The 24,722-nt window shown below is 53.7% G+C and overlaps 1 protein-coding gene across 1 annotated transcript; it reads right to left on the bottom strand.

Annotated features, from left to right (window-relative positions):
- Nucleotides 1–832: 832 nt before the first annotated feature.
- On the bottom strand, nucleotides 833–23,477 carry SPOCK2 (SPARC/osteonectin, cwcv and kazal like domains proteoglycan 2). The gene is made up of 11 exons (XM_003783580.3): nucleotides 22,979–23,477; nucleotides 10,661–10,669; nucleotides 10,282–10,327; nucleotides 9,938–10,052; nucleotides 8,428–8,542; nucleotides 6,376–6,490; nucleotides 5,806–5,925; nucleotides 5,097–5,315; nucleotides 2,466–2,528; nucleotides 1,381–1,518; nucleotides 833–1,296 (listed from the first exon to the last, which is right to left on the bottom strand). The coding sequence occupies exons 1-11, from the start codon at nucleotides 23,165–23,167 to the stop codon at nucleotides 1,160–1,162; spliced, it is 1,266 nt and encodes a 421-aa protein (XP_003783628.2). The 5' UTR covers nucleotides 23,168–23,477; the 3' UTR covers nucleotides 833–1,159.
- Nucleotides 23,478–24,722: the final 1,245 nt, after the last annotated feature.

Genomic DNA, 24,722 nt, shown 5'->3' with positions numbered 1-24,722 from the left:
CTTTACAGAGTCTCAGGGACAGGTCTTTCTATTGGTCTGGGAAGGACAGAAGTATTGAGTTAAGGGGTTGGGAAGAAGGTGGGCACACACAAACCCCTCGCCAAGACCCAGGACCCTCAGCTGTTGCTCCAGGTCCTCGGGCTCCCTAGGGTACAGAAGGCAATCCCAGCAAAGAGATGGAGGCAGAAGCATCACCCCAAGGACTGTCAGGAGGAAGCCAGGTGGAGCTCACCTGCAAAACCACCTACCCACTCTCCCCAAGAGAGCAGATCACAGCCATGTGTGGGACACAGAAAGGGGCCAGACTACTCCAGGATCTGGCATTCAGGGCTGCCCATCACCACTCTTAGAAGCTCTCCCCGGAAACTCCAACTGCAAACTCCCCTGCTGAGTGGACCCCTCCTCCTCACCCTGCTTCCCCACCTGCACCAATGGGAAGGACCTTGGATAACCAGTCCCCTCCATGCCTCTCAGCTTCTGCCCCCAGCTCCTTCTTGGCCACGTTGAGTCACTCTGGCCTGGATTAGGAAAGTTTCTCCAATGCTTGGGGATCCAAGAAAGGAAGGGGGCTGGCTGTGGCTGGGTGTCCTGGCCTGTCTCATCTGAGGCTGATGGAGGTATCATGCCAAATCAGCCCAGTTTGAGGAGGACAGCTCCCTGGCTTCCCTCTCTTCTGCTGTGGGGACAGGCTGTAGGTCAGAACCTGACTCTCAAAGGGAGAGGGGGAGGGCAGCAGAGGTAAGGGAGACAGGGCTGGGGGGGCCAGGGTAGGAATGGGACCCAAGGTGGTAGGGCTGGGTTGGGGGCATCTCAATCCATCAAGCTGTCAATGTGTGTATGTGTGTGAATGTGTGTATTTTGAAACCAACAACAAATGGGAAGAAAACAGCTACAAGGAGGCTGAAGGGGGCTTTGGGTGACTCACTCTGCCAGGAGTAGTGTGGATCGAGGACACGTTTGTCAGCGCATGCCACACGCACACACACACACTCATCCGTCTCAGCTACACATGCCATACGCGCACCATGCACACTCACACATCCAGTCCTCCCGATTGGAGCCAGGGTCCTTCTGACTGCATTTCCAGATCCATTCGCCAAGCTGCCCGCTTCTGCTCAGGTCCCTGCTGGCTGGCCCTGGCCTTGGCTCCGAGGGCTGTCTACCAGATGTAGCCTCCGTCGTCCGCCTCACCCTCCTCCTCCTCAGCCTCCTCGCCTGGTTCCTCCGGCTCCTTCTCTTCCTCATCCTCCCAGCCGACACCACTCCCAAAGTCCCCTGAGAAGCCCACGATGTCATCTGTGAGGGGAACAAGTCACTGGGTGGGTTGGAGCCCTGCCACATAGGCCCTCCCAGGCCTCATGGCACAGACCCTGCCCTTACCACAGTCGGGGCTCCCGCGCACACGCGTGCCGGTCAGCTCCAGCCCCAGCTGGTCCACACACCAACAGTCACCGCTGCTCTGGTCACATTGCATCTTCCGGTAGTAGCCATCCTCGTCACAGCTTGGGATGAAGCCACCTGAGTGGGACAGGCCCCAGTGGGTCAGAGAGGGGGCCTGGGTGTGGGCTCCTCAGGCAGCCTTGGAGCCTCAGGCATGAGCAGGAGGCCAGAAGCCCCCCAGAGCCCAGCCAGGACCACACTGTCCACCCAACTAGCCCAGCCACCCGGGGCTAGACACTGTCCATGGTTCACTGGAGATGAGAAGACCACTTCCTTAAATGACCTTCCCAGGCCCCAGAACTGGCTCCCATCTGCCCTTACTGTTCCTGGAGTTCGAGGTCCCTGTTTTCTAGGACAGCCAGTCTCATGCTCAATGCCCATGATCCGCTCACTGCTCCTCTGGCCTGGCTGCCCTTGCCCAGGATGCCCAGCCTTCTCTTGGCCCTTCCCTGCTCACTCTCTTCCTGCCGGACCTGAACTTCTGCTCCTCTGTCCATCCAATAGATGCCTTCTGGGATCACGCTTGGGGGATGTAGAGATGGGCTCTGCCCACTTGGTGGGGGAAGAGACCCACATAGAGAATTATAATACCAGGAGCCCAACCAGCCTGTGCTAAAGGTTTATGAGGCCAGGACCTGTCTTGCCTTCAGCCCTGAGCTGGGCTAGGATTGTTGCTGCCTTTCCTGGGCTGTCACTCGGGTGTTTGGTGAGTACGTGAGTAACTGCTGTGGGGGGCCCGCCCTTAAACTTTACTCATAGTCCTGCTGAAATGAACTAAATGGAGGGTTCTAGGATCCTTCTGTGCCCAAACCTCTAGCCCTGGCATGGATGGGCATAAAATTAACACTTAAAACACGCTTACTGAGGGGCAGATGGGAGACCCTGGCACACCATGTGGATGAACAGGAAGGGCGCTTTCCTCTCTGCCCTCCCAGGCCAGGGCTTCCTCTGGCTCAGCATTTGCCATAACACCAGGGGTCAGAGCCCCTCCCAGTCCCTCCCTGGGGTTCTGAGCCCAGCCTCACCTGGCTTCTTCTTGGCAGCCTCCTGGATCTGGATCCGCTCCAGCTCGGCCAGGCAGGGGGGCTCTGTGGAGAGAAGCAGCCTCTGATGAGCTGTCCCATGGTGCTGCTGGGACACATTAAGCCCTTCCAGGCTTAGAACCCCGGCGGGGGCTCTGCAAGATGAGAGCGCCCAAGCTCTGATGCAGGGAACCCCACGGTGGTGGTCAGGTGACTGATCCCTCTGAGACCCCGAAACAGGTGCTGGGGCTCTGCAGGGTATAGAAACTCAGTTTCTAATTAAAGAAGCCCACCCCACAGCCATGGATAACCTGCGGTCCTCCAGAAGCCCAGAGCTCTCTGAGAGCCTTAGGATCCCTAGGATGAGTAAACAGGATTAAGAAGAGGAGGTGGTGGCTTGGGGTCTGTAGCTCAGTGGCTAGGGCACCAGCCACATACACTGGAGCTGGCAGGTTCCAATCCAGCCCAGCCCAGGCCTGCCAAACAACAATGACAACTACAACTGAAAAATAGCCAGGCGTTGTGGTGGGTGCCTGTAGTCTGATCTACTTGGGAGGCTGAGACAAGAGAATTGCTTAAGCCCAAGAGTTTGAGGTTGCTATGAGCTGTGATACCATGGCAAAGCGACATAGTGAGACTGTCTCAAAAATAAAAAAAGAAGAGAGGTGGAGTGAACTCAGACACCACAGAGTGAGAGCTCCCAGGAATGTTAGGTCGAACCACCTAACAACATTTCCATCCACAGTGCATGTGTGACAATGGTCTCATAAGATTATATGGCATTTTTATAGGACATTTTCTGTGTTTCGATATTTACGTACACGAATTCCATTGTGTTACAGTTGCCTACAGTACTCAGCACAGTGACACACCTAGGTGTGCTAGGCTAGGCCCCATAACCTGGTGCGCAGGAGGCTGCACCATCTAGGTCCCTGTAAGTACACTTCATGTTTGCGGTGACAAAATTGCCTAAGGAGACATTTCTCAGAATGTATCCTCATCTTGAGTGACATGTGACTGAAACTGGAAGCCACTCTCTAACTTGTCTGTGACCTTGGGAAGTCCCTGCCACTCCAGGCTGGAGGCCTGCCTGCCTGCTTGTAAGATGAGAATGGCTCCCAGGTTGCCCCCGAGAAGGCTGTGGTGCAGGATGACGGGACACACTGCAGCAGCCTGGAAAGTCAGGGTGCTGGGGCAATGCAGGTAGCAGAGGACTGGGCAGTTGGGGGCAGTGAAATCAATCACAATACCTTACCTTTGCAGAGGGATTTGTGAATTACACGTGGCTCTGCACAGACTTTCTCAGTTCATCCTCACAGCAGTCTCTGAGGTAGATATTATTATTTTCCAATTCAGATGATGAAATGGAACTTGAAAGACTAGGGGGCCAAACCAGCCGATGCTGGAGATCTAGCCAAAGCCCTGGCCCCTGGCCTTGGCTGCTGTACCACTTCCACCACAGGACAAAGAAGCCTGCCTGCACGGCAGAGCACCAGGGCCCATTCTGGTTCTGGCCAGGCAGGTCAGTTGACATCCCTGGCTCTCAGTTTTCCCATCAATGACCTTTGTCATATAGCCTAAATGATCTCTAAGCACATATTCAGCTCTGACTCCAGGTATACACAGCCAACAAATGCCACCATATCTCTTGTAATTGCATATTTGAGGCACAGATGGTGAGATGTGCCCAGAAGTGGAATTACTAAGAAGCAAATGCATCTTTGGCTCTAAGACCCTCACTTGCACAGCTCCTTCCCTGCAAGGGGCCCTAGAAATTTTACATTTGTAATTTTTTTTTTCTGAGACAGAGCCTCAAGCTGTCACCCTGGGTAGAGTACCGTGGTGTCACAGCTCACAGCAACGTCCAACTCCTGGGCTTAAGCGATTCTCTTGCTTCTGCCTCCCAAGTAGCTGGGACTACAGGCACCCACCACAATGCCCGGCTATTTTTTGGTTGTAGTTGTCATTGTTGTTTGGCAGGGATTCGAACCCTCCAGCTCTGGTGTATGTGGCTGGCACCTTAGCCACTTGAGCTATAGGTACTAAGCCTACGTTTGTAATTTTTCACACTCTTTTTTTTGGTGGGGAGGAGATAGTCTCACTCTACCACCCTGGTAGAGTGCTATGGTCTCATAGCTCACAGCAACCTCAAACTCTTAGGCTTGATTAATTATTTTGCCTTAGACTCCTGAGTAGCTAGGACTTTAGGCTCCTACCACTATGCACAGCTAGTTTTTCTATTTTTAGTAGAGACCAGGTCTCATTCTTACTTAGGCTGGTCTCAAACTCCTGAGCTCAAGCAATACACTTGCCTCAGCCTCCTAGAGTGCTAGGATTACAGGCGTGAGCCATCCCACCTGGCCTTTCACATTCTTCCTTAAAGAAGGCCTCCAAAAGCCCGTGAGCTTCAGGACCCACAAAATCTGGACCTGCCTCAGAGCCTGCCAAGGAAGTTAGAAGTGCTGGCTTCTCTGGGCTTAAGACATGGTGAAAGAGTGCAGAAATGGGTGAGCGAGAAACCTCTGGGCCAGGGAGATGGCCAAGAGGGAGCCACTCTGACTCCCAAAGAGAGGACAGAGCTCAGGGCAGAGCCTGCACTGGAGGGCCAGGGGTCAGGAGAGGGGCCACACTCACTCTCCCTCCAGAAGCAGAAGCACCACTCAGCAGTGGAGACCCGGCCGTCCTTGTAGGTGTCACAGGAATTGAAGAAAGGGCGGATGCAGACTTCATACTTGTCGAGGTTGATGGCAGCTAGCTCTGCCTGGTCCAGGAAGAGGTCAGCACTGGTATCCAACTTGGAAAACATCCAACCAATGGAGTCCTTGCAGCTGGCCCCTAGGTTCTTGTCCAGCCCTAGAAGAAGACCAGGATTCAGACAAGCCCCCTCCGCCTGCCCCTCACCTCCCACCCCTCCATCAACCCCAGCCCTCTGTTCAGGATGACAGCAGCTTGGAATCTAACTGTGGGGTTGAGAAACTCAAGAATGGCCAGAGGTCCTCCCCTCCACCCCACAGCGGGGGGCCTCACCTAAACCACTCAATATTCAGTTTTGGAAGCCCTTCAGGGAAAATAATTCCTACTTTCCCTTGACTACCCATTTCAGGGATTAAGCCCCTTCCACCTAGGCTAAGAAGTTCTTCCTATCAGCTAAACCATATCTCTCCTGTTCTTATAGACACTGACCTACTTTTCTTCTGGGGTTAAAGCTCTTTTCAGGGTCCCCAGATTGCAGGGCCTGGGGTCTGGCAGGAGGAAGCAAGGGTGGGCTGGCCTAGAGCATATGTGTTGTTGGCCCCTTCCCTGTCCCCTCCCTCCTCCCAGACAGAGCACCCAGCTTCTGTACCACCAGCCGAGCTGGCCACGCTGCTAGCTGAGCTGTTCTGCTTGGAGTTCTCATGAAGGAGCTGGAACCAGTCCCGTAGCCGATCTCCCAGGTCAGCGAGGTCCTGACCTGTGCAGGTCTCTGTAGTCAGCAGAATAGAGAGGAGAGTGTGAGGGTGAATGTGGAATGAAGCAGCAAACTTGATCTCTGCCTCAGATCCTGTTCTCCAGGCCGGGGGCTGGGCAGTGGGCAGGGATGCGGGCATGGGTGGAAATCAGGGGATTCTCACCTTCCTCTCTAATGAACCACATCATCCTCCTCCTCATTCCTTCCCAGCAGCAAAACACATAGCCTAGATTCCCTGTGGCTGAGTCCTTCCCTCTCCCACCTTCCAGACACCCAGGTGGCAAATGAGGCAAAAGTTCTGTACAGATTAATCAGGGCCCCTGCCCCATGGGTCCCTCGGGCCTTTCCATGATTTTGCCACTTCTCCCTTTTGGCTCTGAAAACCTTTTGCAATCCTAGAGCCCTAAAGAAGAAACCCAGGTGGCCCTGGCAGTGTGGCCCCACCCAGCCTGGCCCTCTCATTACCTGGTTTGCCATCAGCAGTGGAGGTGGCAGCCTGCTCTGTGGGGCAGGGACAGGGGCCCTGGCACCTCACTGTCAACTGCTTGCTGCTCAGGCACGCCTGCTGCTCCAGCTTACACTGCACAAGAAGAAAGGCTGGGCTACAGGGGCTCCGGGCATCCTCATGCCTCCCATGGCAACCACATCTGTCCTCCCCAATAGAGCACCGGGAACACCCCGAAAGGGCCCTTCTAGTCCCACTGCAGGTCAGGGTGCACAGTTTAAGAGGCTGGAAGCTCAGGAAGGGGGTCCCAGGTTGCAGTCCCAGCCATCACAGCACCCGTGAATCCTGCTCTACCCAGCCTGCCCTGTGGAAACATTTGTCCTCAGGGCACTCATCTGCCCACCTTCCTCCTTACCCCTGTCATCCTGCCTGTCACCTGCGACTAACTCTCTTGGCCTGTCCTCCTCCTCCCCATGGTCCCTTGGTCCCTGTGTAACTGGCCATTGCCTTCCTTCAGCAGTCTACCACAGTGGCCCGTGGGCTTTTCTCAGTTCTCCTGGTAGCAAACAGCCATCATCTGTTGACCATCTCCCGACTCACGGCTTCCCTAACAGCTGCTTCTGCCGTGGCAGTTCGCCAAGGCCAGGTCCTGAGAGCAGCCCATTCATTCCTTGCCCTTAAAGTCTGTTACCCTGGTCGTATCTGTTTCTCCTCATGGAATGGCCGCTAAGGTGAAGCGGGTCATCACAGCCTTTTACATTATCTCACTGAATCCTGAGAGCTGGGTTGGAGGATTGCGTTTCTCCTGCTCAGCAGAGACATCAGGCTGCAGAGAGGCCGGTGACTTGCCCAAGGCCACAGGCTGGGAGGAAAGTCAGGTGTCCTGATGACTCTGCCTCCCTGCAGGACAGCGTGGCAGCTTCCTCCCCAAACCTCGCTTTGCCACAGCTTGTGGGACATTGGCTCTTCTGCTTCTCCCTCTGCCAGCTCGTCCCAGCTCTTTCCTGTCCCTCTCACCTATAAGTGCAACCTCTGTGTCCTCTTGCTCATTTCTCTCTCCCCGCCCTCCCTCCCTGCTCCCTGGGTGACCTCATCTCCTCAGCAACTTCAATAATCAGCTAGGTCAGGTGACTCTTAAATCTGCATCTCACCCTAAGAGGGCTCCTCAGCCCTGGAATCAGTCAGGCCCCTCCAAAACCAAGCAGTTCCCAACTCCTTGTTGGTGGTAACATCCGTCATTAGCTCTTGCTAATGGCATTTTCTATGGCACTTTAAGGTTTTATAAAGTGCTTTCACAAATATTGTCCCGTGGCTTGGTGCCTGTAGCTCAGTGGCTAGGGTGCTGGCAGGTTCAAACCCAGCCCAGGCCTACCAAACGACAATGACAACTACAACCAAAAAATAGTCAGGAACCTATTAGTGGGCACCTGTGGTCCCAGCTAGCTGACAGGCTGAGGCAAGAGAATCGCTTAAGCCCAAGAGTTTGAGATTGCTGTGAGCTGTGATGCCATAGCACTCTACTGAGGGCAACAGTAGATTCTGTCTCAAAAAAAAAAAAAAATCAACAGCTGTGATTCTGTCTCAAAAAAAAAAATATATATATATATATATATATAGTCTCATGTAATCTTCATAAAAATCCTGTAAGGTGAAAATTGGTTCTCTCTATCACAGTTCTTCCTTACCCTACCTTCTCATGCAGAATTATTTCTTTCTGCCCCAGAGCACCCATGATTGCTGGTGAAGACCATTGCCACCATGCAGATGTCCTTCTTTCTTCACTGCCTATCAACTGGACTTCAGAACTCCTTCCTCCCACTGCCCTCAATACTGTCCACATGCTGCTTCCAGGCCCCGCCCCTACCTGCACCTGCCTGAGGTCAGGGACAGGGTCTGGCTACAACTCTCAAGTAGCCCCAGCCAGGGCTGCAAGCATCCCTAGTGTGCTTGGCTTCTTTGAATGCAATGACCTTGCTGCCTGGCCCACATCCATCCTAGAACACCCTTGGGAGGCCCTGGTTAAATTGACTTCTCTGTGATGCTCCCCTATCCCCCAGGGCTGGGCTCCTCACCACTGAGCTGTACGTGTGGCCATCAGAACCGCAGACAGAGGCAAGCTGGGCCATATGACAGGGTTTGCAGACTGAATCTCTGTTTCCGTGGGGTTTCATAGTAGGCGGCTTAATCCTACAGGAGAGGGTGGGGAGGACATGGGGAAGGAGGTGAAGAGGAGGAAGGGAAGAGTCAGGAAACCCATTCCAATAAGAAGTGGCCCAGCAATCTACTGATTGCTGATCCCCTCCTCTCTTCACCTGTACCCCCCTCCCTGTCACCTCCAGCCAGGCCCTCCTCCAGCTCAGAAGGATGGAACCAACTTGGCAGGCACAAACCCCCAGATTCCCCTATTCCAGGGGTTACTGAGTCCAGCATTTTTAGATAGCAGGTCCAGATCTGACTGTAAGAGGGTAAAGGGAGTCATACTTCACTTATGGAATCAGACCAAATCAGAAATTGCAGAGTTATGGCCACCAGGCCATGCATGTCTGGCCCATGGGTCCATATTTAGCCAATAAGCAGTATTTTTTTTAATTAAGTTGTTCACCAACATTTACAAAATGGGAGAGTTCACATAAAAACCTGGATTCCTGGCCTTTCCTAGGAAAATGGAAGATGGTGGCAGTCCTAGAGCTACATTCCCATGTAGCCATAACAGGCCAATGCCAATAAGCCCCTGGACCCCACCCACTGGGCCTGTGCTCACCAGAGTGGCACGTCACAAGCTCGCACCACGCATTACATTACCTGCCAGGTCCCGGCAGGCACCAAAGAGGGCAACCTTAAGTCTAATCGTTTTTGGTTCAGGAGAAAGGAGAGGGAAACGGGACCTTTTCCAGGAGTTTTAGAGCCAGGAGGGATCTTGTCCTTGGGCTGGAGCTAAAGCCTCCTCAAATGCCCCTCATTCCTTCCTCCTCCGCAAGCTACAAGCTCTCAGAAGATACAGCCTTAAGTATTTCACAAAGTCCCTACATGTCAGGGAGGGAAGGAACCTCAGATTATCCCATCTAATCTATTTGTCTTAGAGATATTAGAAATATTGACGCTAAGAGGAGATGTGACTTTCCCTGGATCCCACAGTGTTGGGGTGTGGCTTCCTCCTCACTTGTGTCTTGGATGACTCACTTTAGTGGCAGCCAGCTGCCATGTTGTGAGGACACTCAAGCGTCCCTGCAGAGAGGACCACATGACTAGGAACTGAGGGGTCCCAACAGCAGCCTGAGAGTCAGCTTGGAAGAGGATCCTCCAGCCCCAGCCAATCCTTGAGATGAGGCGGCAGCCCCAGCAAGTAACTTGACTGTAACCTCGTGATAGACCCTGAGCCAGAACCATCCAACAGGACCACTTCTGAATTCCTGACCCTTAGAAACTATGTGACGTAATACATATTTGCTGTTTTAAGCACTAAGTTTTGGGGTAAATTATATCAATAGATAAATAATTCATAAGGATAGGGTCAGTCAAACCATATGACAGAGGCTTTAAAAAAAAAACCCTCCTGGGTTGCCATCTCCCCAAGCCCCTTACCTGTGCTCCAGCTTCTTGCGGCTGATACACATGGCCCGCTGGTAGCCCTGGGCGATGCACACCTTGTGGCGGCTGCACTTCACCTTCTGGCAGGGGTCCTTGGTGGTGTCCAGGGCTGCAGGGACACAGGGCCAGAACATAGGTCTCCTGGGGGAACCCAGAAAGCCCCAGCCCTATTTCTGAGCTTGGAGGCCCCTCCCTCAAGCAGCCCTTGATAACTGGAGCTCCTGAGTCATCAGGTCCTGGCTGCTAAGCAGTCCCCAGGCCCAGGGTTAGGCCTTGTCTTCTGGTCTCCAGGCTTCATGGTGTCGGTCACCTTCCCTCACCTGGGAAGGGAGTCTTACCTTCATCTCCTTGCTGATTGTCCTCCCAGCTCTTGATGTAGTCATCCTAGAGGGGACAGGGAATGACAGAGGGGGAGAGAAGGGCTAAGATGCACTGCAGGGCCAAGGAGGGGCCAGGCCAGGCCACTGCAACTTGCCTCCATCTTGGTAGCTGCCTAGATAACCCCATCCACCCTGCCAGCTACCTCTCCCAAACCTCTATCCCCCTAAACCCATGCCCAGAATCCGTTCCAGCCTCTCCCACAAGTTCCTTATCCTCCCACACCACACTGGGTGCTGGCAGGGAAGGAGAAAGCAGGGCAAGGGTGTGGAGGACTAGGCAGGAAGATGGGGTGTGCCCTGCAGAGATGTCACAGAGTAGGGCATAGCCAGTACTCACCTCCACCTCCTGGAGATCAGGAAACAGCAGCAGGCCACAGGAAATGGAGCAGGAGGAGAAAGGGAGAGAGGAGGGGACTTCAATGTGACATGGTCCACTGGGGCCCCTGGTGTCCCTTCCCTCATCTCATCATGTGGCTGTGGGTGGCAGGCCTTTAATAACTAGGTCCTCTGAACCCTTAGCACTCCAATTGGAGGCCAGAGAGCCTCAGGCAGCCCTAAGGAGCAGCAGGGACCCAGGGATATGAATGGGCAAGGCACCTTCACCTCAGCCTAGTCCCAGCCCCTCCACCCAGACAGGTGTCTAAAGGACCCATGTTTCATGGAAACAGTGACTCTTATGCCTGTGACATGGGTGCCCCAGAAACAGTGTACTTTATCCCTTCTGCCAAGTTCCCTTCCTCGGCAGTCCCCTCTCCAGACCCCTAGCCACCAGGTCCTCTTTTCCTGGTGCAATAAGGCTATAAGGGGATGGTTTTTTCTCAAGGTCTGGCTCTTCGGCAGACCTCAGATGGTTTACAGAGTGAAGTGGGAGGCAGTGTCAGTGGCAATGGCTCCCTTGTCGTCCTAGTCTGGCTTCAAACCTCAGAGTCAGAGGACCCTAAAGAGGCCCTCCAAGGTTACCTGGTGCAGCCCCTCTGTGGTCAGAAAGCCCAGAGACAGGTCCCAGGTCTCCTGACCCTCAGCACAGACCCCTCTTCTCACTACAATACACTGTATAATACACTGTCCCCAAGGCACGAGGGAGACCTTCTCACCCTGCTGTGCCAACAGGGGCCTGTGGACCTGAGTGGTCACAGGCAGACAGCCTCCCTCCAGACCTGCTCCCTGCCATAAACCCCCAACTTGTCTGGCTTCCCGCCTTCCCCTATGGGGCAGAGACAGTTGCTAAAAACCACCACACAGATCCCAGCGCAGTCCAGGCAGGCAGGAAGAGGACCCCTTGGGCTGGAGGCTGGCAGTGCTGAGGAGCACTGTAGGGGGGCTCCAGGAGCTGGGGGTAGAGGAGCACAAGAGGCCACATGCAGCAGCCCCCCATACTGAGGATCAGAGATGTGCCAGAGTCAGGGGCAGAGGTCTCACGGGGTGGGGGTGGCCAGGGGCTAGTCTCTTAGCTGTCAGACCCGGGGGAAGACGGCATGGGCTCTGGCACTGAGGGCACCCATGTGCAGGCAGCTCTGGGCACACAGGGGGCCACACACAAGGGCTTTAAAAGTACAAAGGCTCTGGGCTTCTGAAGCCTTCCCTGGAAATTGGCACGTCTCAGAGCAGGAAGAGCGAGGGCCTCCGGACGAAGGCCAGAAAGGGGCCGGAGCAGAGCAGGCAGTTGGTGTCACTGCTGAAGGATGTGCGCTGTGGGCAGGCTCATACCTGAGAGTGTGCTTCTGTGAATATGTGTGCCTTCAAGCAGACCCAGGGCATGCACGCAGGCACACGGTCTGTGCTATAGAGCATGTGTGTGCACAGGTGCGTGTGTGTACATATGCACATGTGGACATATGCACACGTGTACGGCAACAGTAGGAAAACAAGGACACTTCAAGGCAGTTCACCCAATGCCAGATGGTTTTTATCCAGAAACGAAGTGACAAAATCCACTCTGAGAGCAGCCTCCAGTTTTCACACTCAGGCACCGAGGCCTCCCTCAGGGTGAGGGCAGCAAGAGCGGCGGGCGGAAGGGGGAGGGCAGGAAAGCCAAAGATGTCTCCGCATGGCTCTGCCCTGTCCCTGTAGCTCCTGCTTTCACACGCATCTCTCTGTCCTTCTTCCGGTGTGCCTCTCCTCCTCTGGCTCTCTCACTTAGCCTCTCTCCCTACCCTCTCTGACCACACCTGACCCCATGTACATGTCTAAGCAGCCAAGTGTCCCTCAGGCCATGGGCCCAGGGGCAGGCACAGGAGGCTGCAGGAGGGGTTTCCTGGGCCCACCTCGGTGCCTGGTTCGAGCTCCCACCCAGTTCCATAGGGCTTGATGTGAATCCTCCTGAAACCCCTGACCGAGCTTTTCAGGAGGCTGCAGGTGCAGGCACCATTTCCCTTGTCTGCACCACAGATGGGAAATGGAGGCTGGGAGAGGCCTAGTGGCTGAGGGAGGGTTACAAAGTTTGGGGCACATGGCCTCCATTAAGTTGAGGGTCTTTCCATCTGCTCCCATCATCCCCCAGGACAGGGTGGGGATGGAGTAATAAAGGAGAGGACAGGGAATATGGCTGGGTTTGGGGAGGCAGAAGTGAGTTACCTGTCCTCAACCAATGAGATCTGTGTGCCCCACAACCCACCCCCTCAGAACCGGAATAGGGAACCTGCCCCCTGTTCTGGGCCCCTCTGGTCCTTAGCATTGGCTGAGGGCCTGCTCACTGCCACACTCCAGCCTGATCCTGCCACCTTCACTCCAACTAGGCTGCGAGCAGCGTCTCTGGGACTTGGAACAGAGTGGGTTCTCACAAGTTAAGAGCAAGCACTTCTGAACAGAAATCCCAAGGTAAGTGGGGATTGGGGAGAGAGTGCTAAGAAAAAGGCTTGCCCAGCAGTTTCACCCATTTCCCCAACCCCAAGCAAGGGTTGGGCTCCCCTTTCTGGCTCAGCCTCTAGGATGGAGCCCTTTGTGCAAAGCTCCATTCTGGCTATCACACTTTGCCTCCACTGTGAATGTGCTGTGCTGGGAAGGGCTGTGGGAGGCCTCAGTGGTTCTAGATTCCAGGTCCTTACTTCCAGGAGAGTGGGAGTAGCCAGTGAGAGAGCAGGATGCGGAGGGGAGGGCTGGGGGTCCTACAGATCCCCATGCTGCCCCTAACCAATGCACCTTGGGTAAGCACCCTGCCCTCTGGAAGCTCAGCACCCGTCTCCTGATTGAAGGTGATGGTGCCTGTGAGGTACCTGGGGTCCAGGAAGCACTCAACAAATCAAAGCTGCTCCAACAGAAGAGACCATGGACTGTGGGCAGAGAAAACGCAGGAGAGAGACACCTCATGAGGAGTTCCAAGAGAGCGGAGAGAGAGACCATCATGGAGAGAGCAGAGCCCAACGGGGGTGTGAGCAGAATCGCTCCTCAGTGGTTCTGGGGTGGGTGGCAAGGGAGTCCTGTGTGTAGCTTGGGAATGGCCATTCTGGGGGCAAAGCCCAGGGACACACAAAGGGGTCCCTGAGGTTGGGTGTGGGCTGGCGCCATCTATAACCTGAAAAAGAGGTGTTTGTCGGCAAGTGTGAATAATGCTTTTCAAGGTGAGTGTGATGTCTATTTACAGCACCCAAATGGGCTCATTAGCCACTGTGAGAAATGATCTGATAAGGGCAGCAGGGTCTTCCTAGGAAGTGGGAGGCCTGGTTCCACACTGGCTCAGCTGCCAACCTCATTTGAAATGGAGATTTAGAAGACCCCATCTCTAGTGCTCTGGAGGGAGAGCCAGACTGGAGGGGAGATGGGCACAGGCTGAGATCCAGAGTTCTGGGCTAAAGGAAGATCACATATATTTTACTTGGTTAGCACAATCAGCTCTGACCACAGAGCAGAGCAGACGGGGAAGAAAACTAGAATTTACAAATGCACCACGGCTTGTATTGAATAGTGCCTTAAATATAGTACACTCTCCAAGTATTTTTATGGGTCTGTCTTCCTTCTACCCTGCCAATCCTGTGAAGTAGGCAGAGCCAATAGGATCGATACCAAAAAAAAAGAGAAAACTGGCCAGACACAGTGGCTCACATCTTACTAATAGCAAGGTGAGAGGATCACTTGAGTTCTAGATCAACCCGGGCAACACAGCAAGAACCTGTCTCTACAGAAATATTTTAAAATTAGCCAGGCATGGTGGTGTGCACCTGCAGTCCCAGTTACTGGGCAGACTGAGGCAGGAGGATCGCTTGGACCCAGGAGATTGAGGCTACGGTGAGCTATGATTGCACCACTGCACTGCAAGCTGGGTGACAGAGCAAGACCCTGTCTCAAAAATAAAGAAAGAAAGAAGTTAACATCTTTACAGTAATTACCATGTGGGAAGCATTATGCTAAGCACTTTACATTTATTGGCATGTTTCCTCTTCACAACAACTCTAAAAGAACATTACTATTACTATTTCATTGCTCAGATGATAAAATGGGAGACTCAGAGTGGTTAGGTGACATACACAGGATCACACAGCAATTGCACAGCATAAGAGTATTGGCACCCAGAAATGATTCCAGAACCTGTATGCCTAGCCAGGAATCCAAAAATACCAGCTGATGAAGAAAGTCCCAGGCCAGGGTGAAACCAGGGGGCCCAATCTCAGCCTGCGGGTGGCTTCTCCCACCACACCAGCTCCACTTTAAAACCTAGGCAAGGAGTTCTGCAGCCAAGAGAAGAGGGACTGGCTGGTAGATGGAGAAGACACCTAGGGGGCCCCTTCTCCTGGCACTTTCCAGAAATCCCTTCACACGCCCCTGGTTCAGCTGGTTTGGAGCTAACCCATCTCCAGCTTTGATCTCTGCGGCTCAGCTCGGTTGCCATGGAGACAAGGCCCACTGCGCCAAGCTGGGGGAGATGATGAGTGCGCGCAGGCCTAGCTGGGCTTAGGGGGCACATGCTGGGTGTTTCCAAGTGCTGTTTACTTCCTGTCATTTTAATTAGCACCCAAATCACCCGCTCACTTCACAGCTTGAATTAACCCAATCTCTCCCAGCCTCTCCATCTGGTGAGAAAGATGGGACACAGCAGTGAATCAGCGAAGGAACAGCAGCCCTCCAAGCCGTGATTTATTGAGGTAAAAATCCACCAGACTCTGCTTCCTTGGCTAACATAAGGATGACCTCCTTGCCTTCCTCTCTGAGCCACGGAGGCACTCAGTGCAATAATGTCAGCGAGAATACTTAGCAAATAGTGAAGCTCTTTCAAAAGACACAGAACATGGTCACTGAGCCCTGAGTTCTCAGGCATACACCTGGGAGCCTGGGGCAGGGTGGGCAAGAGGTCCCCCTGGGTCCTACAGTCACAAGGAGCCTCAAATGTAGACTTCTGATGTTATCTCCAAACGAGGGTATATGGCCAGAGACGCAGCAACAGGATTGAAAGAAGTTCATCATAAGACTAAATAAACCACAACTTCTGTAACCCTGTTATAGCATTTCTTCATTTTTTAATAGATGAAGAACCTCTAAAAATGGAAGTGGGCCAGGCCTCGCTCAACTCTGAGAGGCCTGTACCTGGCATTATTTTGGGCTCATTTCTCAGGCAAGGGAGCCTGTGACAGAGCCTAGCTCACAGAGAAGGCCCAGGAGTGGGGGCACCCTGGCATCTGGGGCCTCCCCATGCCCTCCCTGGGATCAGTCATAGGAGCACAGACAGAGGGATCCAGAAAAGACAAGGGGAGCTGATGGGGGGGCCACCTGGGGTTCCTCCACTGAGGACTGACACCCCAGCAGGGTGCCAGGGAGAAGACATCTTGGGAGGTGCACCCATGGGGATAGGGCTGGCCCTAAGTGCTTGCTCCTCTCAGATGGGTGCGGCCAGTGTTAGGCCTGAATAAACACAAAGAGGCAGGCAGTGGAGGGATCCTGCCTCCCACCTCCTCTCCCCTTGAAGGAATTTCCTTGGAGGGCAAAAATGTGCTTATCTTCACTCCTGCATGCCAGGCGCCAGGCCTGCGCTCAGGTATGCCCTCGCCAACACCCACCATGTGCCCCGGGCCTGACCTCTCTGCTACCCCACTGGCACCTTGGCTACTACCCTAGTCCTTGGTTTCTGCTCCAGGTGGTGGCCCCAGTGGCTCACAAAGAGAAGAGAACAGGAGGAATGTGCAAGAGGGCCTGGGGCTCTGTTCTGCTGAGCTGCCTCAGGGCCTCAGTTTCCCTTCTGGAACATGGGGTTGGAGGGTCAGGGTTTAAATTCCAGGGATATCTGAGGAAGACCCCAGAGTCAAGACCTAAGGAAACACAGGCTTGGGGCAGAGAAAGGCCATTGAGCCATGAGAGGAGATGACACCCCAGGTGCCTGCTGTTCTCTGGGCCTGTTTCTTTATCTGTAAAGTGTGAGGGTTCAGCGGTCAGTGCTTCGGGCCTCCATGGCTCTGCATTCTTGGTCTCCTTCAAACTGAAAACTTGGAGATGACTGGCAAGGAGCCTAAACGATTTCAGACTCTTCACTCCCCCTGACCTGTGCCAGGGAACAAAGGTTCAGGGAAGGAGCAAAAAGTTTGCATTCAGGCAGAGGTAAGACACCAGCCAGGCCTGGCTTGTTTGTCAGGGAGGCGAGCAGGAGAGATGCCCTGCCTTGGGGAAGCTGTTCTTCACCCCGGGGAGCCCTGTGCTTACCTACCCACATGTCTGAGGGGTGGCTGGCCTGCTATGCAGCCATCCTAAAGAGAGGGAGGAGAGAGAGCACCTCCCCTCTCCCAGAGAGAGGAGGAGGCTGGCTGTAGCCAGGCACAGGCTCCCAAGCACAAAGAGCTGAAGGACAGGGAGACCAGAGGACAATCTTCCTTCACACTGTCATTCACTCCCTTATCCCACAAACCAATCATTGGAATTCAGGGAGCTGAATTTGTTTGTCCCAACCTTTGGGCTTCAGAGACAGGAAGTGACTCCTCCAAATAACCTGCATAGTCAGACCAGGACTCCAGCCCCTCATTACCTTCAGCTGCCTGGACCTTTAGTGCTGCTATCGGGAGAGCATCCTGTCTGGCACCATGTCGCACAGTTCCTACACCGATACTGAGTAGCTACTGTGTGCATGAACACCTATGCCGTGCTGGGGGGATGGCAGAAAGGTACACAAGGCAGTCTATTCCCAGACCCTGTCCTCAAGGGCTTACGTGGGAGGAATGTGATGAGCACACATTACAAATACCAACAGGACTCTTAAGATACAAGCATAAGTGATGCCACGAGGCAGTCTCCAGTGTGTGCCACATGAGTTCATGGCTAAAAAATGCTGCAGCAAACCCAAGGCAGGAGTTAGACCAAGCCCTTGCAGGGTCAGAGACTGGCATGCCCCAAGAACCACAGCTAGGCCCACATCTGCTCACCAACACTGGACACAGTGGTGTCCAAATTCTGTATCTAGGCCTTGGTATGGGTATCCATTTTCCTCCTGTCTCTAGCTCTAAGAAGACACACGTTACCCCTGCAAGGAAGTATGCAGAGACAGCATTATAAACTATATCTTGTGTCCTCTCAAAATTCATGTGTTGAACTTTGACCCCCAGTGGGATGGTATAATATTAGGAGGAAAGGCCTTTGGGAGGTTTAAATGAGACCAACAGGGCAGCGTCCCCATGATGGGACCAGTGTCCTTTATGAGAGAAGGAGGCCAGGGTTCACTTCCTCTGCCATGCGTGAATATAAGAAAACATCTGTCTGCGAGCCAGGAAGAGGACCCTCACCAGGCACAGACTGTGCCACCACCCTCATCTTGGACTTCCTGGCCTCTAGAACCAGGAGAAACAGATATCTGTTATTTTAGCTGCCCCATTTGTGCCATCTTGTCACAGCAGCCCAAATGGACTAAGGTACACAGTCTGCACTTTGCATCCTGGACTTGCCCCACAATGCCATTAGGCCCCACCTCTCAGGTTTTTTATTCTCTAGCTTATCCATACCCTACCCTGATCTGGGCATAGGGACTTCCTTGGCAAAAAAAAGAAAATCTCTTCCTTAAACACAAAGACTTGCTGCTTAGTCTACAGCAGTGGTGGGGTGGAATAGACAAGTTATATCTGTGGGTGACAGGCTCTTATGCCATCTTCCAGAGTCACAGAGTCTAAAGGCTTTGTAGATTATTTTGTTTAACCTGCCTTTAAACTAATGGGGAAATCAAGGCCCAGAAAGGTGAAGTGGCTGCCCAAGGTCATACAGCTAGTTCTGACTTCCCACTAGGAAGATGAGTACAGTACGCTCCCTGGGCCCTTGGGCTCAGGGCAGGAGTGTTCTGCTAGGTTTCCAGGTAGCTTTCTGATCTTCTGAAGAATGGGGGTTGGGAGATTGGCTTTCCATCCTCTTCAGAATGCTGGGAGACTGGAGGATCATATGACAGACTCTCCAGCCAAAGAGGGCTCTTCTCTCCCTCTCTTCCCAGGCTTAGAGTCCTGCTGGGTGTTCGAGAGTCCCTGACTATGCTGACACCACTCCAGTGGAGAGGAGTTAGAAACCTGGGTGGAGGAGGAAGCCAGGGAAGGACCCACCCTCCCATCCCAAACCCCAATTATGGAAACCATTCTGACCCACTTTTGGGTTCTTTGCACACACCCACACTTATCCACAAGCATCGGTGCAACTCATCCCCACACTTGCATTGTTTAGGTGTGTGGGGTAGGAAGTAGGGAGGGTGATAATAAGGGACCCCCTTTGTGGCTAATACTTGCTACTTGCCTACTTGGTGTTCATAAAAACAGAAGAATCATTTGTACCCAGCAGGTAATAATATCCCTTGACCAGACCCCAGGTCGCTGGCATACAGGGATGCTCAGATCTGTAGTGAACAAATGAGTGAATGAATATGTAGTAATATCTTTCTCATGGAGGTTGAAGCATGAGGTGGGCTAGGCCCAGAAATGACAATCATTCTGGTGATTCAGGGTTATTACCTGAAATAGATGCCCTCCAGCCCTATAACAAGGTACCTTCATGGGTATGCATTCATTTCACTGGGGGTTTTATGATGTAAACAGCATCCCACAGCTGGTCAGTGAGCCAGAACCTGAACCCAGGCCAGAGCTGTCCCGGCACACTACACTTCTGCTTCTCGGTGCAGAGCTGCCTTTGGAGTGTTGCTAGGCCCAGACAGCGATGAGGGTGGTGGGAGGCAGCCAGGGTCACTGGGCACTTTGGCCTACCTTCCTAGGAGGTGCCACTCTTGCCCAGGCATCCTTGGAGGCCATAGGATGTAGCCAGGGGAGACTTTGCGCTGGATGGTAGACCCTTCCTTCCCACTTACACCAAGAGTTAGGCTTAGAGCTCCCTGAAAAGCAATTTGAGTTAGGTGATCTTGATTCAAATCCCAGCTCTGCTACTTACAAGCTAATTGATCCTCGGGTAAGTTACTTAACTTCTCTGTGCCTCAGTTTCTTCAAGCGTAAAATGGACTATAAAGTAATAGTAACTATCTCACAGGTCATTAAAGGGCACATGAGACAGTGCGTACAAAGTGCTTACTGTAGGGACTGGCAGATGTGCGTGCTCCCGGCAATCAGTAATTCAACGTACATTAACTGTGTGCCTCCTGCATGCCAAGTACTGTGCTAAATGCTCACAATTAAAATTTAATGGAAGTGGAGTACAAAGTAGAGAAAAGCCAAGCAGAAAGAGAACAGTCAGTTCTTCTCAGCCAAGCTCTTTGGAACCTGCCCCGAAGAACGCTGCGTAATGGGCCTGTCTCCTCTCAAGTGTCCATCTCCATGAAAGGTCCCTGGATGCTTTCTCCAAAGACCTGCCGTAAAATTCCACCCAGTTTTGCAGGAAGTGAATTCAGAGACAGGAGCATCAGGAGATTGGAGCTCTGAACAGCTCAGAACTGCTTGGGGCAGGACACAGCTAGATCTGTGGGCCAGGGCGCCAGGCTGATCCCACAACCTCCCCTCTTCTCTGACATGAATTCCCTTCTCCCTGGCAGCAGGACACTAGGCATTAGGAAGATCTCCCAAGCACAGGATGTGAGAGCCCTGTGCCCACTGAAGGGGAGGATTACTCAGCTGGTAAATCCTGCCTTCCCTGTAATCCTGGTGCTCAGAGAAAGAATGCTAAGCTGAACCCCCTCTTAGCAGCTCTGAACAATCCAAATTGGAACAATTCTCCAAGTTTCCTTCCTTTTCACTCTCCTGACCCTTTTGCCATGATTCCCTCAACTTCCCTGCTCAGTTCTGTCAACACCATTTAATGAGACATTTCCCTGACCTATGCTATGAACTCCTTCAATTCCATTCCCTGAGAATATCCCACGCCTCCCGCTTGCTTCTCTTCTACTAAGGCAATCCGGGAGCCCTGTGCCATCCTGTGATTGATTACAAATTATGTCCTGGCTCAATCTGGCCACCCCTTAGGAATTCAAAAGAAATTCCTCTCTCTCTTAGGCTGGGAAGTAGGGCCTTTACTGGCAGAGGAGGAATGAGTATCTAGTGCTGGCAGGGTCCTCATGTATAGTCTGTGCACCGCACAACTCCAGGGGGCACCATTCAAATCGTGGCACCTCTAGAGTTATGCAATGCAGTGGCTCTGAGCTAGCGGCCTCTTTCTTGCCTCTCTGCAGAAGATGCCAACAGATCCCCAGGGCCAGACCCTCCTGCCTAGCCTTCTTTGTCCTACTTCTCTCCCTTACACTGTCCTCCTGCAGCTAGGGCTATGTTAAATAGGGATTTAGGTGAAATCTGCCCTACAAAACCTGAGGCCACCAAAACTTAATACCTGCCCTAAAGCTTTTCATGAATCTTACAGGGGGGGAGTTCTGCAGAAATTCAAACTAGTGCCTTTCTTTTGATGAGTATGGGAGGAAGGAGGAAGTGGTTGGCACCAGTACAGGGAGACAGGTGGGCAGCTCTGTGCCATGGGGTCAAGCAGTAAGTCATCTATTCTCACCCACAGAGTTGGCTATTGGGAGCAGGTGGAAGAAGGGAGGTGGGGAAGAATCTTTTATTTTTAAACCTTTACTGTTCTGATTAAGCATTTCTTTTCCTTCTGACCTTCACCATTTTGGCAGATCAAACAGCCAGCGAGTCTGAGAGAGGCCTGGACCAGTGACACATGGATTCTGGATGGGCCAGCCTGCTGCCGCCCCCTCGCTGCTCTGGCGGGGCCGCTGCCCAGGCGGCGGCAGGAGACTGCAGTTAATCTGCGCTGAGCCTGCAGGTGCCTCGGGAAGGCCTTGCTGGGGTTCCAGGCTCCCTCGGCTGGACCAGCTGTGGGTGCGGCAAAGTCGCTCAGCCTGGAGACCCTGCTGCCTGTGGTTCCTCCTTCCTTCTGTGAATTACAACCCGCCAGTTTGACTTTGGAGATACAGTCACTTGTCTCGCGATAACAAAAACATCCCTATTTCTGCCTCTTCCCATCACTTGGCTGCATATCATATGAAGCATGTGTGTTTTAAACAAATTTCTAAGGAACTTGTGGACGCACGCAGTTAGAGAAAACGAGACAGGTCATGGCGTGGCCTGTGTTGTGCCAGATGGGTCGGGTGAGAGAAGCTGGGGATTGAGGAGTAAAAGCTGAGGTCGCTGAAGAGGCTTTCTGGGAGGTCGGACTGTCAGCACCACTAGGTCGCTGGGACCAGCTTGCGACCATCTCGGCGTATCCAGGCACATCACCCACCTCGACCCCCATGATTCTCGGGGTCCAGCCACACCCTCCGCCCGCCCTCCTCCACCCCTACTCCCCCACCCCCGCGAAGAGGAAGGAGCTGGCCCTGCCCGGAGCGCCGCCTCCGATTTCCCCTCTGATCTACAGGTGCCGGTAAACAAAGTGCTGCAGCGAAGCCGGCTCGTCCGCAGCCGCCTCCCCGCCCCCCACTCCGCAAAGTTCGGCCCAAGGTTAAGCCCGAGTTCCGGCGGGTGTCCGCCGCGGACCCTCAGACCCAGCTTCTGGGCTCTTCTCTCTGCTTCTCAAGCCCACTGGGCCAGGAGTCTTTCCTCCGGTTCCCAGCCGCTCCCCTCGCTCTAGGCTGGGCTCCCCGGCTTAAATATTGGTCTAGGAAAACCAGCCTCTGTTCGTGCGCACGCCCCTCTGTATGGGGGGACCTGGGACCTGGCTCTAACGGCCACCCCAAGGTGGCCTCGGGCATTTTCACCGCCACGACATGACCCGCATTACGAATACTATCTCACCTTCCACTCTCTCGCCTGAGGGTTACTGGGACCCCCAACTCAAAGCCCCGGCCCCTGTTCCCTTCCTTTCCTCCTCCCCCCAAACCCAAGGTGGGAACAGAGGGCACCCGCGCAAGGCGATGCTACCTTCCTCGCCGGCCCCACCCAGACCTGCCGTTCTGCAGTGCCCCATATGTGGAGCCTGCAGCATCCACCCGGCTGGGCTCGCGAACAGGAGGGGAGCAGGTCAGGGCCAGCCGCAGCAGGGCCCGTCCTCCCCGCCCCGCACCCGCACCGCTTCTCCGCGCCTGGCCCGCAGCGGAGACCCTATGGCGGGCGCCCCTGGAGTGTCTCCTCTCCCGGGCAGGTGTGGGGCTGAGGGTCCCGAGGACGCCGGGCGCCGGGCTGTGACTCCGATGTTGTTTACTCTCCCTGCAATTAGCGGGCTGGGCTGAGGGAGCCTCTGGCTGCGACATGCAGCGGCCGCTCCCCGCAGCCCCCGAAGCTCCCTCCCCAAGCCCGCGCCCTGGCCCTCTGCCCTCGCGGCCCTGCGCACTCACGTCTCGGAAGCGGTTCCAGTGCTTGATCTTGCCGCTGTACTGAGAGATGGACGACAGCCATTGCTCGTCCTCCATGAAATTGCCGGGGGTCTCGCCCTCCTTGTGCCCTTTGGCGTCGCCTTCGGCCAGCGCGGCTGCGGCGAGGAGCAGCAGCGGCAGCGCCAGCCGCCCGCAGCCCGGGGCGCTCATCGTGGTCTGGACTGGACCCGGGGGGTCTTGATTTCTGCAATATTTTAATGTCCTTCCTGCCACCCTGCTGTTGGCGAAGCAAACGCTGCTGTCTTCCTCAGCCCTCCTCCTGCGGTGTCTCCGGTGACTGACAGATAGTGGGTCGCGGCTGAAATGTGACCTGGTTAGGAGATGCACTTGTCTGAAAAAGCCCAGCGCTGGACGCGGAGAGGGAGAGAGAATCAGAGAGGCTGCGCCAGCAGGGGCTGTGTCTGTAACTGTAGCATCAGCATCACGTTTGACATCATCATACCTGGTTAAAAAAAAAAAAAAAAAAAAAAAAGGAGGGGGTAGATTTCAAAGCGGAGCGCTTGATCAGAGCGCCAAACGCCAGCCAGCCGCAGCGGAGCCCAGCCCAGCCCAGCACGCAGGGAGTTGCAGGGCGAGGAATGAGAATCCTGAGATATCTCCGAGCCCGCCCCAAGGGTGGAAAGCAAGAAGGGTCTCCCCAGGGAAGATATGATTGGGAGAAGACACAAAACTCTCCGGTTACAACGCCTGGCTCAGGTGTCTAAAAGGGAATTTGGCCACTCTTTTTCTCCCCTCGCCTCTCACCCAGAGGGGCCTGCGGCCGCAGCCCTGGCAGCTGGCTTCCTGCGAGTTATGACTCTACCGTAATGGGTGGCTTCGTTGAGACAAAAGCCATATAACAACTGGCTGCCCCAGAACTATTGCTCCCCCGCTGCACGAGCCTTTCTCAGGCAAGGCCTGAGCACTGAATGGCTGGTTGGACAGAGGCAGATGTCCCCCTCCTCAAGCAGCTGTTTAGGAGCTGTCACCCCTTTTGTTAGCCCTTTCTAGGGCAACCTTAAAAGGCAAACGCCTGATCATTTCATCTGCCTTGAGGCCACAAACTTGAAAAGGGCGTATTTGCTCATGGTTCTGGCCTCAAGTTAATATTAATAAACTGGTGGGAAAGGAGGGTTGTGGGGGAGGCTGGTTGGTTTTGTCTGAGGTGTTTAAGTTTTTTTTGTTAAAATTGTGACCCTTCTCATTGCCTGTAGAAATGTGTTGACAAAGTAGCGGGGACAGCTGGAGGCTGGGCACAGTCCACAATCACAGTAGAAATGGGGTGAGGTTTACATTACAAATTAAAGAGGAAACAGATAATCTGACAAACAAAACATATTGCACTTTTGGGACCCAAGCCCTGGATTGTGTTGTTATAAAAAGACTTGGCTGTGTGATCTTTAAAAAAATCAAAAGCACTGACAAACATGATCTTAATCAGTAGGAAAAAACACAGTTTACAAGGTTCATATGCACCCCGATTCTGGCCTGCCTGGGAACTTGGAATACCTCTGTTGCTTGGGCTGCAGTCCCCTTGGGAAAACAGAAAACAATAGCTCCCTTTCCGTGTTTTCTTTGCAGTTGGATTCAGTGGTGGTGCTGCAATGAGGCCCTGGCCATTAGTGCCTTCATTTCACAATAAATAAAGCTGTCTTCCTGGGTTGTATAGCAGTGAAGTATAGTGCAGAAGCAGTCTGTTATCATACAGACTGGTGGGGGAGGGGGT

This window comes from Otolemur garnettii, unplaced genomic scaffold (assembly GCF_000181295.1).
Source record: "Otolemur garnettii isolate 467f Iridium unplaced genomic scaffold, OtoGar3 scaffold00008, whole genome shotgun sequence".
In the NCBI taxonomy this organism is placed as follows: domain Eukaryota; kingdom Metazoa; phylum Chordata; class Mammalia; order Primates; family Galagidae; genus Otolemur; species Otolemur garnettii.
This window is presented reverse-complemented; position numbering and strand designations above follow the sequence as displayed.

What these genes read in the sequence shown, in the direction of transcription:
- SPOCK2 (XM_003783580.3), bottom strand. Translation starts at nt 23,167, where the DNA reads ATGAGCGCCCCGGGCTGCGGGCGGCTGGCGCTGCCGCTGCTGCTCCTC. An exon ending in CGCAAGAAGCTGGAGCACAG is followed by an intron (nt 8,543 to 9,937) that starts GTAAGGGGCTTG and finishes CCTCTCCTGTAG; the next exon opens with GATTAAGCCGCCTACTATGA. An exon ending in GGCTGCCAAGAAGAAGCCAG is followed by an intron (nt 1,519 to 2,465) that starts GTGAGGCTGGGC and finishes TGTCCCACTCAG; the next exon opens with GTGGCTTCATCCCAAGCTGT.